Below are 19006 nucleotides of genomic sequence, written 5' to 3' on the forward strand. Positions count from 1 at the left end.
AGGTGTTTAATGGGCCATTTCAGCTTGAATAATCTTTTAGAATGTGCATTAACTGCTTAAGCAAAACAATCTCAACCACTTTGTATTTAGCACCTTTTCCAGACCTGAAGAAGAGCTCTATGTAGCTTTAAAGCTTGTATCTTTCACCAACAGAAGTTGGTTCAACAAAAGCTATTACTTCATCCTTTTTGTATACTCTGGGACCAATGCAGCTACAACAACACTGCATCATTCTGGAACCATTTGCAATGCACGGCAGTCTGAATGAACGTGTTTGCACAGCAGCACTATCTGCCGAATGCCCTTCAAGAGAGCCCTACTGTAACACTGCTTTAATGAAAGCAGGCTGGAAGAATGGAACAATGCAAAGTGTTACAATGTTTACCTCAGTGGAAGCCATAAGAGGCATTCTTGACAGCTTGTCATTGCAATGGCATATCACACCTTGTAACACCCACGAACGGGGAGCATACATGATGCTTTACATGAAACACTAAACTCCAACTTCCTTAAGCATTTTGAGGAGTGAAGTGTTAGTATTATGCTGGTATGGAAACATCATCTGCATTATGATGATAGCTACCAATACAGCTGTTCAACAGGCTAGTTGAGGCGTGGCCACCTTTCCATTTCTGCCTGTGTGCGCGCGCACACACACGACATTCTCACCGCTATTTGCTGATGCCACACTTTTTGGATTGCTCCCCTAATTTCAGGATCAGAGGCAACACATCTGGCACAGTCTCTTGAAGCAAAGGAGGCAGTTATGGACACATTTCTGCTATATGCTCTTGCCAACATACATTAGGACAAAAGCTACCAGGAGCAACCAATATTTTTATAACGCATTTTTAGTGTTCCTTCTTTCTCTCCATTGTTACAAGATATTGCTATCAACTTAATAACAATAATAACTTTGTGTACCATCTATAGAGAACCTTTCATCCCAACAGATCCACAGTATCTTACAAAGAAATTATATAAAATACACACCACTGAAATGCAGCCACTTCTGTGGTGGAATCCAGATCGTGTTTAACTGAGCTCAGCAATATTAGAGCACAGGAAGGGAGGAAAAATACTGTGTCCAGGTGAAACTACAGCAGCAGCTTAATTTGGCAGCACAATATAATACACAATGAAATTTTCAACAGGAAGCCAGGACTAAGTAACCTTTCAGTTACTAGCAAAAAAGGCAAAGCCATGGGCTTGATTGTGTTCTCATTTGCACTGGAGTAAATTAGGAGTAACTGTGCTGAAGTCACTGGAATTACACCACTGCTAAAACAGATGCAACTGAGATCAGAATCAGACCCGTTATTTTGATTGCAAGCTCTTTGGGCAAGAGAATGTATACTGCTTAAATAAATTATGTTAAAATTTGAATTTAAATAGTGTTTATTTTACAGAACATAAGAACGGCCACACTGAGTCAGACCAAAGGTCCATCTAGCCCAGTATCCTGTCCTCTGACAATGGCCAATGCCAGGTGCCCCAGAAGGAATGAACAGAACAGGGAACTGAGTGATCCATCCCCTGTCACCCATTCCCAGAACCCAGATTATTTATTATTTGTATTTATTATTTGCCTAGAGGCCCTAGCTGGAATCAGGGCCCCAATGTGTGAGGCACTGTATATACACATACTGAAGAAGTGTCTCCGCTCTGAAGAGTTTACAGTCTAAACAGACAAAATAAATAAATAAAATAAAATAAAATAAAAATTGGAGATATACCAATCTCCTAGAACTGGAAGGGACCTCAAAAGGTCATCGAGTCCAGCCCCCTGACTTCACTAGCAGGACCAAGCACTGATTTTTGCCCCAGATCCCTAAGTGGCCCCCTCAAGGACTGAGCTCACAACCCTGGGTTTAGCAGGCCAATGCTCAAACCAGGGCTGCCCAGAGGATTCAGGGGGCCTGGGGCAAAGCAATTTCAGGGGCCCCTTCCATAAAAAAAAATTGCAATATTATATTTTCGTGGGGGCCCCTGCAGGGCCCCAGGCCAATTGCCCCATTTGCTCCCCCTCACGGGCAGCCCTGGGAAAAATAAACCTTCTGCATCTCAGCACAAACCTAGTTTTGAGAAAACTTCTTTACAAGGTATCACTGGTTCTCAGCATCAGCTAGTGCTAAAAGGCACTAAAGCTCATTAAAAGGGTTGGACAAATATTTTCCATCAACACTTTTTTTGGTTTGAAAACTAGGGGTTTTTAAAAAGCAGAAAAAAATCATGGAAAATGTCTGCTTTCCTAAAATTTGTTGTGGTTTTTTTTAATTGAAAAGCTGAAATTAGCCTGCCAAAACCTGAATATGGTTTGGGGTTTCAGAAGTGTGTGGCCAAATATATGCTGTTTGCTGTGTTTGACTGTTTAAAGAAACAATAAAAAAATTCTGCTTAAAAAAAATCCAAAACTTTTGAACCACCTCAGCTTGTGACCAAAGCCTGAGCCCATCCAGTCTGAGATTTTTCCAGGTTTCTGATACTCTGCTGGCTTCCTTGACTCATATCTGTCTCCATAACTTTGGATTCATTTAGGCTAGAACACAAGAACAGCCATACTGGGTCAAACCAAAGGTCCATCCAGCCCAGCATGCTGTCTACCGACAATGGCCAAGTGCCCCAGAGGGAGTGAACCTAACAGGTAATGGTCAAATGATCTCTCTCCTGCCATCCATCTCCATTCTCTGACAAACAGAGGCTAGGGACACCATTTCTTACCCCTCCTGGCTAATAGCCATTAATGGACTTAACCTCCGTGCATTTATCTGTTTCCTAGACACTGGCTCCATGAGGTCCTTCACAAACTGGAGACAGTTACTGTGGATTTGTCTTTAGTATAGCTTATGTACATACTCCACGAACTGAGCATTTGAGCTTGGTCCAGAATCTGCGATGAGCCTATGTTGTGAAAACTGAAATGCTCAAAATAGCACATGTATGTGAATGGACACAGGGTGCTAAAATTAAATTAACCCAGGGGTTCTCAAACTGGGGGTCAGGACCCCTCAGGGGGTCACGAGGCTATTACTGGGGGTCGTGAGCTGTCAGCCTCCACCTCAAACCCCGCTTTGCCTCCAGCATTTATAATAGTGTTAAATATATAAAAAAGTGTTTTCAATTTATAAGGGGGGGGGGTCGCACTCAGAGGTTTGCTATGTGAAAGGTCACCAAGACGAATGTCTGAGAACCACTGAATTAACCCCTCTGGAGCCTCAGGGAATGCAGAGGAGGGGGGTCTCCCTTCTTAGGTTGGGAAGGATATTGCTCTTTTCATGTGATCCCTCCCCCAGTGGCTAATTTTAAATGAAGCTACTCTCCCCTGACATGAATCTCCTTGTGGCACTGAAATTAAATACAGACTATAACTTGGCATTTGAGAAGTGAAAGGGATGGTCGCCCTCATGGAAAAGCTAACAGTTTGGCTCTTCTGCAAACCTCAAACTGCTGAATGAGCTTCAGGGTAGGGAAGGCTGTGCCTCCCAAACAGCCTGACCCTGCCACCTATCCGACCCCCACCCACTTCCTGCCCCCAAGACGGCCCCCCTCAGAATCCCCGACCCATCCTTCTCCTTGTCTCCTAATCATCCCCCAGAGACACCACCACCACCCCGGGACCCCACCCCTCCTCCCTGTCCCCTGACTGCCCCAACCCCTATCCACTCCCCCACCCACTGAGTCCTGACAGACTCCCGGAACGCCCACAATCCAACCCCCTCATTCCCTGTCCCCTGACCGCCCCCTCCAACTTTTGCCCCCTGTCCCCTGACTGCCCCAACTCCTATCCACCCCCCCCCACTGAGTCCTGACAGACCTCCAGAACACCTACAATCCAACCTCCTCGTTCCCTGTCCCCTGTCCGCCCCCCCCAAACTCTGCCCCCTCCCTGTGCCCTGACTGTCCCCGAGACTCCCTGCCCCTTAGCAACCTCCCCCAGCCCCGGCCCCTTACCCCCGGCTCCCCCGTCACCCGGAGCCTCAGTGCGTAGCATCCAAGGCCGTCCCTGAACAGCGGTGCAGCATGGCTCCGGCGGGGCCTGAGCTCCGCCCTGCTCAAAGCCGCATGGTAAGGGGGCGAGGCTGCAAGCTCCTCCCCGCTTAGAGCCACAGGGTAAAGGGGGCGGGGCTGTGAGCTTCCTCCACTCAGCCCAGAGCTAGCAGCCCCGCCCCCTTACCATGCGGTTCTGAGCACGGCGGAGCTCAGGCCCCGCCAGAGTCAGGTTGCAGCTGTTCTGGGGCAGCCCTGGATGTGCTGAGGCTCCGGGAGAGGGGCGGAGATGGGGTCAGGTCAGGCTGGGGCAGGAGCCGCAGCCGTTCTCTTGGGGGCCCCTGCGGAGCCCGGGGCAAATTGCCCCACTCCCCGCCCCCCCGCCTGGGCAGCCCTGGCTCAAACCACTGAGCTATCCCTCTGCCGGCACAGAGAGGCTAAGTGACTTGCCTAAGATCACACAGGTAGTCTGTGGCACAGAAGAGAATTAAGCCCAGTAGGTTAGTGTCCCAACCACTGGGTCATACTAGCAATAACATTATAGCCCTTTTTACAGAGAGTTAAGCTCAGATACGGAGATATCTAAATGGGACCTGATTTTCAGAGGTGCTCAATACCCACAACATAAGACTTTGAGTAAGGCTGTGAGAGCTCAGATCAGATCCAAGTCATCTCAGGTTGGACACCCAGGAATGAAGGCGCTGTTAGTGGGCATTTTTTGGGGGGTGAGAAGACAGGGGGGAAGAGCCTAACTAATTTGCTCAGAAAGTCACAGTGAGCCCGTGGCAGAGATGTGAACAGAATCCAGGAGCTCTGACTCCCAGTTCCTTGATTTAGTCACTACATTCAGTTAAAAGCATTCTGGATGCTGACATTTGGTACTGCAAAGACCTCATCAGGCTGTGTACTGGGCCCACAGTTCAACTGATGAATGTTTAATAACATTATAGTATTGGCTTAGGCTGGACTTGATGTATGGCTGCAAAAACAGACACAATTATTAGATAAATCACACATAGTGTACACGTGCAGAGCAGAGAACTCCTGTTCTTTCACTCCAAACCCAGGTCTCTAGTGAGTGAGTCAACAGAAAACTCGTTTTGATTGCTACAGCAATAGGTTCCTGATCCTCTCTGGGCTGGTCACTAGATGGCGACATCACCCTCACTCACTCATACGCCAATACAATCCATTGCAGAATTCCTTGTTAACAGCTTTCTCAAACAGAAGGTATATCTACACAGCAGCTAGACATCCATGGCTGGCCCATGCTAGCCCACTCGGGCTCACGGGACTCAGGCTGCAGTCTTGTTTCACTGCTGTATAGAGTTCTAGGCTCGGGCTGGAGCCCATGGTCTTGGTCCCTACTGGGCGGGAGGCTTCCAGAGCTCAAACTCCAGCCCAAGCACAGACGTCTGCACAGCAACAAAACAGCCCGGCAGCTCAAGCCCCGCAAGTGTGAGTGGGCTGGCATGGGCCAGACGCAGGTTTTCCTTGGCAGGGTAGACACACCCAGAGAGAATGGGCCTGAAAACAGCTGACAGATATAAATAAAACACACACCAACTCCAACCAAATTCCCTCCCACAAGTCACGGAAGAATCTGTCCCATTTCTTTCTTAAAATTGCAAATCTTTTCATTAAAATTCAATTCTCAAATTCCAATTCAGACAGAAGATATGCATATACTTTGAAAAACAAAATAATAATAAAACTAAAAACTTCCTTTCTGGCCCCCAGCCAAGACAGGAGCTGAAGGTGCCAAGTTTCCGCTAACAGATGTTTTCAGCAACTCCTTGAAGAAGTCCTCCTCCAGGGAAACATGACAAAATGGTTACCTACCTGTACTCTGGCTGCTGTTCTTCAGAATGTGAGTGCACATGTGTGCTGAGCTCAGGTGTGTGTGCGCCCAGTGCACTGCAGCCATGGCCATAGTTTGAGGGGACAGGGCAGGTATTGCCCTTCATGGAGAGGCAAAGCTTGGGGGGGGCACAAGGGGGCACATGCCACTGCTCCCCGATTTCTCCAGAGGGGCTCTGTCCTTCGCATGCTGCGCCTTCCTTCCCCCAGCAAGTTTCCAACTCACTTGGCCACTGTCTCCTAGTGAGAGTGGCCACTCTGGGATGCCACCTCCTGAGTCCTAGTGCCTGGTGTCAACTCAACGTGTGATGGGAGCCCTGCATGGCCATCATCCTGCTTCTCGTACAAACGTGAGTGCCTACTGGGGGGAGGCAGGGCAAGAGAGTGGAGCAGGGCAGGGGAAATGGAGGAAGGGTGAAAGAGGCAGTGGGGAAGGAAGGGGGATGGTATAGAGCAGGGGGAAGAGAAGGATAGGGGAATGGGGCAGAAGAATGGGGAAGTAGGGGGAAGGGGATAAAGGCAGAGAACAATGGGAAGAGGAAAGGGGATGGTGTGGGGAAGGGATGAAAGGAAGGCAGCCGCAGCAGTACCAGGAGACACCAGAGCGGCAGCATCACTGCAGCAGCCAGTCCTGGAGTGGCTACAGCTCCTGTGCTCAAGTGGCCACAGCAGGCAGCAACAGCAGCTGGGATGCCCCTATATAAGCTGACCCATCTTCCCTGCCTTCATGACCTGCAACACCAGCAGCCCAGGTACCACTCCAGGTTGGGGGAGAGAGCCAGTGAGCCAGGGGAAGTGGCTTCAGTGCCTGTTCATACACATGCACATATAAATGTGTTGCCCACCGAAATATAGCAGTCACACTACGCCTATGACTTGAACCAGAGTTTTCTGCAGCAATAACATGGGGCGGTATATGTGCTCTGCACATCCTCTTGGTTCCTCCCAAGACTATGTAAAGGTGGAACTGCCCAAATTCTCTCAGTTAGAATCACAGAGTATCAGGGTTGGAAGGGATCTCAGAAGGTCATCTAGTCCAACTCCCTGCTGAAAACAGGACCAACACCAACTAAATCATCCCAGCCAGGACTTTGTGAAGCCTGACCTTAAAAACCTCTAAGGAATTACATTCCACCACCTCCCTAGGTAACCCATTCCAGTGCTTCACCACCCTCCAAGTGAAAAAGTTTTTCCTAATATCCAACCTAAACCTCCCACTGTAACTTGAGACCATTGCTCCTTGTTCTGTCATCTGCTACCACTGAGAACAGTCTAAATCCATCTTCTTTGGAACCCCCTTTCAGGTAGTTGAAAGCAGCTATCAAATCCCCCCTCAAGCTGATCAGACCATGCCCTTCCCTGTCTGTTTAGACAGTATATCACAGTTGTATTGCCAGTCAATATCTGAACCAACAAGCCCTTCATGTACGGGAGAAAAGCACATGAACTGCCCAAAGCTCGAGGACATTGATACAAAGAGCTGTTTCTCATTCCATCCATAACGCTTGAGTTTTCAACCCATGCAGGTGTGCACCCCTTCCTATAAATCAATTTCTCCAGGAGAAGAGTCTGGGTCCAAGGGTCTGTCAAAGACGACTGAGCAAATACCTATACCACAGGCTCCCACTTTAAGCCCAGTGAGCAGTGGATTCCACCAGTGCCCAGCATCAAAATTAACTACTAAAATAGCCAAGATAAAACAAAACAATAAGGGAAACCTAATCCCTGGGTACTAACTGCTGACTAGCTATTTATGGGGAAGGTAGAAAGCTAAACTCAGTGACTACGCAGAATAAACAATTGTGAAGCAAACCGCACAGGGAGCCCTGACTCAGGCAATGTGTGATGAGAAGGAACTGAACAGGGCAAGGGCAGCATCACCCTTACATTCCCTCAGGACAGCCCACAAGTTGGCTATGGCACACGAGACGGCGCAATGGGCACTCAGGCAGAAAACTCCAGTGTGGCCGGCGGACACACCCCTGAGTGGAATACACACATGCAACCACTCAACGAAGAATCTTGAACTCAAGGGAATTAACTGACTTTCCAATATGCTGTTTCATGAGGTAGCTGCTTTGGTAAGCCCTTCCTCAGCCATCTGGGGGTGAAGGCCCCTCTCCTCCCCAGCTTGACCCTGCTTAGATTGTGGGTCTTCCAGATATGGTAAGAGGGAACATACTATACCACTCCACCAGTCCCAACAAAGAGGTACCCCAGTTCCGTCCCATTACTAACCAGACTGAGTAGCTGGTCAGGTGAATTGGAGAAATAAGTTGCTTCACAAATGCGTTGAAACAACTTACTTTTCTGCAGAGCAAGATGGGAGGAAGGGGAAAAATGTGACTCTGAGGCTATGTCTATATTGCATAGTTAGCCTACGTGGCTGGCACCTGAGTCCGAGCACTCGGGTTCACAGAGTCCAAGGCCAGAAGGGACCATTGTGATCACCTAGTGTGATCTCTGGCATCACACAGAAATTGCCTATATCAATTCCTGTTAGATCCAAATGAGATCTTTTAGGGGAAAAAAAAGCATCCAATCTTGATTTAAAAATTGCCAGTGATGAAGAATCCACCACAACTTGTGGTAAATTGTTTCAATGGTTAAATACTCTTGCTGTTAAATTTTTATGCTTTATTTCCGCTCTGAATGTGTCTAATTTCAACTCCTAGCCACTGGTTGTTGTTACATCTTTGTCTGCTAGGCTGAAGAGTCTATTTAAAAAATGTGTTCCCATGTGGGTACTTACAGACTGTGATCAAATCACCACTTAACCTTCTCTTTGTCAAGCTACATAGATTGAGCTCCTTCAGTCTATCACTATAACACATGCTTTCTAATCCCTTAATCATTCTCCTGGCTCTTCTCTGAACCATCTCCAATTAATCAACATCCTTCTTGAATACTGGGCACCAGAACTGGACACAGCATCCCAGCAGCAGTCACTCCAGTACCAAAAACAGAGGTAAAATAACCTCTCTAGTCCTGTTCAGATGCATAAACAGAGGAGCTCACATTCAGCTGATAATGCACCATGATCCCCAAATCTTTTTCAGAGTCACTGCTTCCCAAGATACAGTCCCCATCATGTAACTATGGTCTGTGTTATTTAGTTACAGGTGTGTACATTTATATTTAAGCTGTTCTAAAACAGTGTTTGCATATACCCAGTTTAGCAAGTGATACAGATTGCTCTGTATCCATGACCGGTCCTCTCTGTTATGTACCACCGCCCCCAGTTTTTGTGTCATCTGTACACTTCATCAATAATGACTTTTTTTTTCTTCCAGGTCATTGATAAAAAGATAAAACAGCATAGGGCCAAAAACTGATCCGTACAGGACCCCACTAAAAACTCATCCATTCGATGATGAGTCGCAATTTACAATTACATCTTGAGATTTATCAATTAGCTAGTTTTTAATCCATTGAATGTGTGCCATGTTCATTTTATAGCATACTAAGTTTTTTTCTCAATCAAAATGTTTTGCGGTAGCAAGACAAACGCCTTAGAGAAGTATTTTGCACTCTTACCTGCACCAAACTTGTAATCTTGTAAAAACAAAAAAACAAAACTCAAGTTAGTTTGACAGGATCTATTTTCCACAAACCTATGTTGATTGGCATTAATTCTATTACCATTCTCTATATGGCATTCTATACTACCATTCTCCTTGCCCTGTGAACAGAATATACATACAGGCAAGGCTGTATTGTAGAGTCACCCCCTGTGCTGCTGGCTGTGGTCGGCGGGTAGTAATCGATCTATCGGGGATAGATTTATCACGTCTCATCTAGATGCGATACATCGATCCCCAAATTGACGCCCGTACTCCACCTTAGCAGGAGGAGTAAGCAGCGTTGATGGGAGAGCCACAGCAGTCGACTTGCTGTGGTGAGGGTGGCCAGGTAAGTCGAACTAAGATACTTCGACTTCAGCTACGCAAATAGTGTAGCTGAAGTTGCCTATCTTAGATTGACCCCCACCACCACTGCAGACCAGCCCTTAGAAAGGCAAAGCCGAAAAGGGATATCTGTCTCCGGTTCATTAACGCAATTACCAAGGACTTATATCTTCATGCTAGTGATGCAAGGGCTATGTTATTTTTAAATGTATTCTTCTGGGGAAAATACCACTGCCATTCATCTTTAATCACATTATAAATGCCGCTGTCAAAGAGGGTTTAGAAGAATACAATATTCTTCCCTTCAATAATCCATCTCCTCAGGGGGTTAAATGCATTAAATAATGCTGCATTCACTTTTGAACAAGGTGACACACTGAGTAAGGTTTCACATTTGTTTCCTGGTAACTACCTGACTTCTGTCAGAGCAAGAGTAGATTTCAACTCTTGCAATGTAATTTCTGAAGGGGGAGCGGCAGGAAAATGGATGAGGTCATCTAAATGATGAAGCGTCATCATCACCCAGGCTAAACCCACCCACCCTTCCACTGAGCATAAACGACATGCTTATTACATCAGCAGCTTCCTGCTCAAGGAAGAAAAATAAAAACAAAATTGTGCAGTTAACAAAATCCAAGCAAACACAACCAGTCCAGGAATTAGAATGATTTTTATTTTATTTTATTGCTACAGAGACCTTAGATTTGCTACAGATCAATACTAACGTTAATCAGTCCAGAGATTTAGCCTATATTGGTTTTAACTTTAACACTGAAGCCTGCACAAAGCCAACTGCAGGAGGGAAAACTGCATCCACATCCCAAACAGGCTGTGCATTGGATAAGGAATCGATGGCATGGGTCAGCCTACAGGCAGCCGTGCTGGCTGTGACTGCACAGCAGTCAGTATAATTTGTGCACTGAGCAAAGACTCTGGCTTCTGTCAGTATATAGCCAGCAGCACTGGCTGTGGCTGCACAGTGCAGCACTGTCAATATATATACACTGTGCAGGGAGATAAGCATAAGTCAGTGCATAGGCAAAAGCACTGTCCGAGACTCCAGTAAGATCTGTATAGACATTGGGCAATGCCTGTCTACACTCTTATATACCGTGGTCCCCTGTACAATCTTTCCAGTTAGGCCTTAAATAACACCATGTCAGGGTTTGCACTCTCCCTTGTACTTAGCATCAGAAATAACATGGGGACACTGTAAATATTTAGGTAATTAAGTCAATTTAAAAGTGTTATAGAGCAATCGCTGACTAGGGAGGCTCACTAAAGTGGACACAGGTGGAGCCATGTTATGTAACTGAGCCTCGCTCGCTAATAGCAAGCCCCCATAGCACTGTCTTCTAATTAACCAGGCACATGCAGGCAGGCATTTCATTTCAGTACCTCACAAGCCACCCACATACCCCTGGCGTCACCGTTTCCCACACACTAATTCTATGTGCGCTACATCTCGAGCGCAGCAGGATTAAAGAATACAAATGCAAGCGCTGACACAGGAAGGCAGTGAGTCTTGGGGCACTCATTTCAGACAAAACAACCTGTCATTCAGCCTGTGTGAAGTCTCTGATAATGACTCAGAGACTGGGGTATGGGATGGGAGTGGCTGAATATGCTGGTTTAAACATCAAAGCACATGGACTATTGTGGAGGCTTAGCACAAGAGACTCACCCTCCGTTGCTGTTCCTCCTACAAATGACCTATTCCCTTTTGAGCTTTCAAAGAAAAGAAAAATCCAGTCATTGAATATGAAATCTTTTGTCCATGTGCCAGATACAGACAGCTGTATTTTCCAGCTAAATCAGCAACCACTCCACCTGTGGCTATGATTTTTGGCCAACCCCTACACGTGAAGCAGGATAAACTACTGACAGTTTGATGGAAAATCACCAAGGAAAATCCAGGGTGTTGTTGGGAAGCAGTATCTTTAATTCAGGAGAGGGCAGCTTTGTCCTCACAGTGTAAGAGGACAAGGTGTCTCTGGAAGTTCACCTTTCTATCTTTTGTTTTAAACTGAAGGCCCCGATTTGTAATGTTATTTAGGCATTGCTATGTTCAGCATTGCACCACCAAACTGATTTAGGTGTTTACACCTCACTATCTCAAGGTATTTAGACATTTAGGACCTAAATCCCCATCAACTGTCGGGGAGATTTTGGCTCTTTAGTGCAGGGGTGGGCAAACTTTTTGGCCTGAGGGCCACATCTTGGTATGGAAATTGTATGGCGGGCGAGCTGGGGCAGGGGATTGGGAGGCACGGGGGGAGGGGAATGAGGGCTCCAGTTGGGGGTGCAGACTCTGGGGTGGAGCTGGGGATGAGAGGTTTGGGGCGTAGGAGGGTGCTCTGGGCTGAGATGGAGAGGTTCAGAGGGTGGAAGGCGGCTCTCAGCTGAGGTAAGAGATTGGAGCGCATGGGAGGGTGAGGCTTCGGTTGGCGGTGCAGACTCTGGAGTGGGGCTGGGGATGAGGTGTTTGGGGTGCAGGAGGGTGCTGTGGGCTGGAATCAAAGGGTATGGAGGGCAATCAGGGCTCGGGCAGAGGGTTGGGGTATGGGGGGAGGCTCAGAGGTGCAGGATCCAGGCAAAGCTTACCTGAAGCAGCTCGTGAAAACAGCAGCCCATCCCCCCTCTGGCTCCCACACGGAGGCAGTGCCGCGCTGACCCATCTGCAGGCACCGCCCCCACAGCTCCCATTGGCTGTGGTTCCCAGCCAATGGAAGCTGCAGAGCTGACCCTTGGAGCGGGGGCAGCATGAGGAGCCCCCTGGCTGTCCCAGGTGGAGCCGCTGCACACACAGAGCAGAGCAAGGCAAGCTCCCAACCCCGCTCCCCAGTGGGAGCTCAAGGGCTGGATTAAAAGGTCCAATGGTGTGGATGTGGGCCATAGTTTGCCCACCTCTGCCTTAGTGCCTAAATCCCTTTTGAAAATGCAATTCAGACACCAAAATCAGTGAGGCATTGCGCTGCTGGATACAGCAACATCTATATACCTTCTAAAAATCTGGACCAAAGAGGTTTGGACCATTGTGTATGGCTCATAAGATGTAAAACTGAAATCCTGATCATCTGTGTTCATTGGAATGACCCTATCTCAACATAATTGTTAACTACCACTAATGAAAGAGGAGTTCCTGTTCAAATTCAAGGTCCGAAACTAGAAATACCAGTCTGCCAATTTACATTCTCGCTGGAGTTTTAATATGGGGTACTCATTTCTTGACCTTGCTGTGGAGTGGCCCTGTGCTCTGTTAAGACAGCTGATGCCTTCTATCACAGAGATAGGAAGTGGAAGGAAGGAAAGGACTACAGGAAGTGGAGGATAAGTTGAATGGAAAGCAAGTGATGTATACAGTTCATAAAGCACTCTGGCATCCTGGAACAAAGCTGTGATCATGTTGGTTGGAACATGTCCTCTGTCTAATACAAATATATATGTCAAACATAACACAGAAACCACTTTGGGCCATAGACTCATAGACTTTAAGGCCAGAAGGGACCATTGTGATCATCTAGTCTGACCTGCAAATCACATTCCATAGCCTCACCCAACTCCTGCTGTACCAGACCCATAACCTCTGGCTGAGTTGTTGAAGTCCTCGAACCATGACTTAAAGACTTCAAGTAAGAGCGAATCCACCATTTGCACCATGCTATTCCACCACCTTTACCTTTATTTCCATCTTTCTTGAACAACACATACCCTTTAATACCGATGCTCCAGTCCCAACTACTATGCCCCCATGTTTCTGTTATCTCTATAATATCTGGTTTGCTGCACCAGTAGTTCTAGTAGCTCCATTTTGTTACCCAGGCTCCTTGCATTGGTGTACAGACATCTTAGTTGTTTCTGCTTGGCTTTTCCCAGATTCCTCGCCTAACTAGGTACAGTCATTCTACTGTCAGTACTGCCTATCTGATTGTTAGTGTCATTGGTATTGGCACTATCTTTCCTCTTGCTACCCATTCTCCCACCCTCGGTTGTTCCTTTCTCTATTGCTGTATCCTCTCTTACTTGATTTTTCTCCCACACAATGTTAGAAACAGGCACGGATATTACGAGTGTCTCTCAACTGTCTCTCCTGAATTCCTAGTTTAAAGCTCTTTTAATCAGTTGTGCCAACCTCCATCCCAGAAGTCTATTCCCCTCCCTGTTCAGGTGGAGCCCACCCCATGAGAACAGTACTCTGTCTGTGAATGCCTCCCAGTGGTCAAACACTCAAAAGCCCTCCTTACAGCAGCACTGCCTGAGCCATCTGTTGTTCATCATAATCTTGTCTCACCTTTGCTGTCCTAATCTACAGACAGGTAGAATCCTATTAAAGATCATCACCTGAAAAGATGGTTACTCATCTTTGTAACTGTTGTTCTTCAGGATGTGTTGCTCATATCCATTCCAATTAGGTGTGCGCGCGCCGCGTGCATGATCGTCGGAAGATTTTTACCCTAGGTGACGGGCATGAGTGAGTGCGTGAACACTCGGTGGGTCAGCTGGAGACTGGGAGGAAGATGTCCTGATTAATGTGGAAAGCAGACACCACCTTAGGGAGGAAGGCGGGGTGAGGACGCAGCTGTACCTTGTCCTTGTGAAACACTGTATACGGGGGGTCTGCTGTGAGGGTCCGAAGCTCGGATACTCGCCTTGCCAATGTAATGGCGACGAGAAAGGCAGTCTTCCAGGAGAGGTACAGTAGCGAGCAGGTGGCTAACGGCTCAAAGGGGGCACTCATGAGCCTGGATAGAACCAGACTGAGGTCCCACGTAGAGGACGGGCGTCGAATCTGTGGGTACAAACGTTCCAGGCTCTTGAGGAATCTGGAAACCATGGGGTCCGAAAAGACAGAGCGCCCGTTCTCCCCGGATGGAAGGTGGAGATGGTCGCCAAGTGAACCTTTATGGATGAGACCGCTAGGCCGTGCTGTTTTAGGGACCAGAGATACTCCAGGACAGTAGGAACTGGTGCCTGTGTGGGGACAGTATTATGCTGAGCGCACCAACAGGAGAAACGCTTCCACTTGGTCAGGTATGTCAATCTAGTGGAAGGCTTCCTACTACCCGGGAGAACCTGCTAGACCGAGGCGGAGCAACGTAACTCGGACAGATTCAACCACGCAGCATCCATGCTATGAGGTGAAGGGACTGTAGGTCTGGGTGGTGAAGTCTGCCTTGGTCTTGAGTAATGAGGTCCGGCCAGAGTGGTAGGGGGATTGGGTCGGTCACTGACAGGTCGAACAATGCGGTGGGACCTTGAGCAAGACCCTGTGGATGAGCGGGAACGGTGGAAAGGCGTAGAGGAGATGGTCTTTCCATGTTATCAGGAATGCATCCGAGACGGAGCCCGGGGAACGCCCCTGGAAGGAGCAGAATCCATGGCACTTCTGATTCTCGCAAGAGGCGAAGAGGTCTATGTGGGGAAAGCCCCACTTCCAGAAAACAGAATGGATGATGTCCAGATGAATCGACCACTCGTGAGACAGGAGGGATCTGCTGAGGTGATCTGCCAGGGTGTTCTGAACTCTTCGGAGAAATGACGCTACCAGATCTATCGAGTGGGCTATGCAAAAGTCCCAGAGTTGAATGGCTTCCCGACAAAGGAGGGAGAAGCGTGCTCTGCCCTGCTTGTTTATGTAAAACATGGCCGTTGTGCTGTCCGTGAACACTGATACACAACGGCCTTGGAGATGCTCTCGAAACACCTGGCACGCTAGACGAACTGCCCTCAGCTCCCGCACATTGATGTGTAAGGTTAGTTCTTGAGCTGACCAGAGGCCTTGAGTTCGGAGACCCTTGAGGTGGGCACTGCAACCGAGAGATGACGCGTCCATGGTTAGAGCCATCGAAGGTTGCAGTGGGTGGAAAGGCATCCCTGCACAGATTAGGATGGGAGTCAGCCACCAGGTCAAGGAGCCTAAGATGTTCGCAGGAACAGTGAGGATCGTGTCCAGGCTGTCTCAACCCGGCTGGTATACTGAGGAGAGCCAAGTTTGGAGTGGACGGAGGCGTGGTCTGGCGTGTTTGGTCACGAAGGTGCAGGCAGCCATGTGGCCTAGGAAACCGAGACAAGTGCGAGCTGACGTTGTCGGGAAGTTTGGGAGGCCTTGAATAATTGTTACCATCGCCTGACACTGAGGCTGTGGTAGGCAGGCTTTGGCAAGATTGGAGTCTAGGATTGCCCCAGTGAAGTCTATTCTCTGCGTGGGAACGAGATTGGATTTCTCTATATTGATCATCAGGTCTAATCGCCTGAAGAGATCTTTGACAATGCCCATGTGACGTCTCACTTGTGTCTTGGAGGTCTCTCGAATGAGCCAGTCGTCGAGATATGGGAAGACGTGCACCCGACAACGACGGAGGGAGGTGGCGACTACAGCTATGCATTTTATGATTACTTGTGGGGCTGTAGAAAGGCCGAAAGGAAGGACCGTAAATTGAAAATGGCGTTGGTTGACCACAAAACAGAGGTACCGTCTGTGTGGTGGGTAAATTGCTATGTGGAAATACGCGTCCTTCATATCGAGGGCAGTGTACCAGTCTCCTGGATCCAAGGATGGGATAATGGTCCCAAGGGTTACCAAGCGGAACTTCAACTTTACCAAGAATTTGTTGAGCCCTCGCAGGTTGAGGATTGGTCTTAGACCTCCCTTTGCTTTGGGGATTAGGAAGTAGCGAGAATAAAACCCCTTCTCCCTCAAGTCTTTCAGTACCTACTCTATTGCTCCAATAGTTAGGAGAGTCTGCTTCTCTTGTAAGAGGAATTGCTCGTGAGAGGGGTCCCTGAAGAGAGACGAGGAGGGAGAGTGGGAGGGAGTAGGAGAAACAAACTGAAGGTGGTATCCCAATTCCACCGTGCGCAGAACCCAACGATCTGATGTCAGTCGGGACCACGCAGGGAGGAAATGGGAGAGACGGTTGCGGAAAGGTGGAGAAGGATCCAGGAAAAAGGCTGGTGCGCCGTCCTCGGGCGCCCCTTCAAAAGCTTTGTTTGGGCCTTGCCGGTAGTTTAGGGGGGCCTTGATTCTGACCTCCTTGGGGACCAGACTGCCTCCTGCGATTCCCCCAGCCACGTCTTCTCCCGAAGTCCTGTCGTGGCCGGGGGGGGGGGGGGGGTAGGTTTGCTAAGGCTGGGGGCGGAAGGGCCTGCACTGGATAGCTGGGGTGTGCGTCCCCAGTGAGCATGTAATTATCCTGTTGTCCTTTAGGCTTTGAAGCCTAGGGTCATTTTTTTCAGAAAAGAGCCCATGTCCTTCAAAGGGCAAGTCTTGTATAGTCTGTTGCAGCTCAGGTGGAAGGCCTGACACTTGTAGCCAGGAGATGCGTCTCATCTCCACTCCTGAAGCCGGAGTTCTGGCCGCAGAGTTTGCTGCGTCCAAAGAAGCTTCGAGGGAGGTTCTTGCTACCTTCTTTCCCTCTTCCAACAGGGCCACCAATTCTTGGTGGGACCCCTGGGGAACAAGCTCCATGAACTTCCCCATGAAAGTCCACGTGCTGTAGTTATACCGACTTAGGAGGGCTTGCTGGTTTGCCACTCTAAGTTGGAGGCCCCCTGCAGAGTATATTTTGAGAACAAACAAGTCCATGCCCCTAGCCTCCTTAGACTTGGGAGCAGGAGCTTGCTGGCCATGACGTTCTCTCTCGTTTACAGATTGCACCACTAGGGAGCAAGGAGGAGGGTGCACATACAGGTATTCATACCCCTTGGACAGCACCATGTACTTTCTCCCTACCCCTCTGGCTGTGGCGGGAATAGAGGCTGGGCATTGCCAGATGGTGTCTGCGTTAGCCTGGATAGTGTGAATAAATGGCAGGGCCACTTTTGTAGGGGTGTCTGCTGATAAAATATCTACCACTGGGTCCTCTATCTCACGGACCTCCTCCACCTGTAAATTCATATTTTGCACAAAAGATCTTGATGAGCCCTCAGGTCAATTGGGGGAGGCCGAGTAGGATGTGCCTGCCACCTCCTCATCGGGTGAGGAGGAAGAGGAAAGGCCAGGGATGAGAGAGTCCTGCGGGGGCTCCTCCTCTTAGAGAGTGGTATCAGGCACAGGTGGGGCCTGGGCGTCTGCCGACAGCACAGCAGCATCATCTGTGCCCAAAGGGGGAGGATGGCTTACAGTTGCCTCTGGCACATGGTGTTACGATGGGCAAGACAGTGGTGCAGCTGAGGGGGCACCTTGGGCTTGATGGTATGCCCAAGGTGTCCAGAAGGACCACTCTAGGGGACCCTGCTCATGACCTTGGGTGTCCGCAACGGTGTTGCTGGGCGCCTCTGAGTCGCGACCCTGTGCGCAATAGCCACTGCCGGCCTGAGACGACACTGAGGTGTGCCTCCAAGGCCAAGGAGGTGCTGAGAGACCTTGAGTGGGTGCCGTGTCCCTAGCTGGTCGGTTGCGGGAAGGCACCGAGGAGCGGTACCGGGAACTGTGTCAGTACCATGAACGAGACCGGGACCTACAACCGTGGCGGTGCCGGGAGGTCGACCGGGATCTCGATCTCCTTCGTCTAGAATGGCTGCGAAATGAGCAGTGCCATGAACGGTACCGGGAGCCGGATCAGTACCGGGTGTACCGGGTAGATGAATGGGAGGCTGAGCAGTGCCGCGAGAGCAACCAGAACCGCAATGGAGAGTGGCGCTGGGACTGCGAGCGGCGCCAGGACCGGGATTATCGGCAGGACCGGGATCATCGGCAGGATCGAGAGCGAGATCGGTGCCTCTCAGCAACTCCTACGGAGGATGGCCTCAGTAAGGCAGGCTTGCCTACGGACTGTATAACCCACACCGGTGGTGCCGGGGGTTGAGGTACCGCGGTCTCTGCCATCACAATCAATTCTCTTGCTGTGGAGAAGGTCTCCGGGGTAGAGGGAAGAGGGAGCTCAACCACAGCGTGAGCTGGGGAGCTTTCGGGCACTGGACTCCACGGCCCTTGGGGGACCGGAAATCAATGGTGCCGCGGCAGATGTTGGTGCCGGGCGATCTGTCCTGGGTAGGTGCTCCATCTGTGGTACAGATGGCGCCGAGGCAGCGGGAGCTTTGTGTTGCTTCCTAGCCCGCGGGGACAGGGAGCGGTGCCAAGACGACTTCGGTGCCAGCAAAGTTCGGTGCCGGGGCTCCTTTGCGGTACCGGAGCGGTCCAGAGCCGAAAGAGTGCTTCTCACAGATGTGGTTTGTTCAGCGCTCGGTATTGAAGATGCTGGACTAAGTGCTGCCTCCATTAGGAGCTGTTTGAGATGAAAGTCCCGCTC

At 49.2% G+C, this 19006-nt stretch overlaps 1 protein-coding gene across 16 annotated transcripts in view; it reads right to left on the bottom strand.

Moving 5' to 3' along the window:
* Positions 1-19006, bottom strand: part of TSNARE1 (t-SNARE domain containing 1) — a 757898-nt gene that overhangs the window by 323228 nt on the left and 415664 nt on the right. For 13 of the 16 annotated variants that reach the window (XM_050940856.1, XM_050940855.1, XM_050940860.1 and 10 more), the window contains one exon: positions 9385-9402. The exons of the other annotated variants lie outside the window; for them this stretch is intronic. In XM_050940856.1, the coding sequence (XP_050796813.1) occupies positions 9385-9402 (18 nt within the window). The remainder of the gene's footprint in view (positions 1-9384; positions 9403-19006) is intronic. 16 annotated transcript variants of the gene reach the window in all.

The sequence above is a fragment of the Gopherus flavomarginatus genome, chromosome 2 (genome assembly GCF_025201925.1).
Source record: "Gopherus flavomarginatus isolate rGopFla2 chromosome 2, rGopFla2.mat.asm, whole genome shotgun sequence".
Taxonomy (NCBI): domain Eukaryota; kingdom Metazoa; phylum Chordata; order Testudines; family Testudinidae; genus Gopherus; species Gopherus flavomarginatus.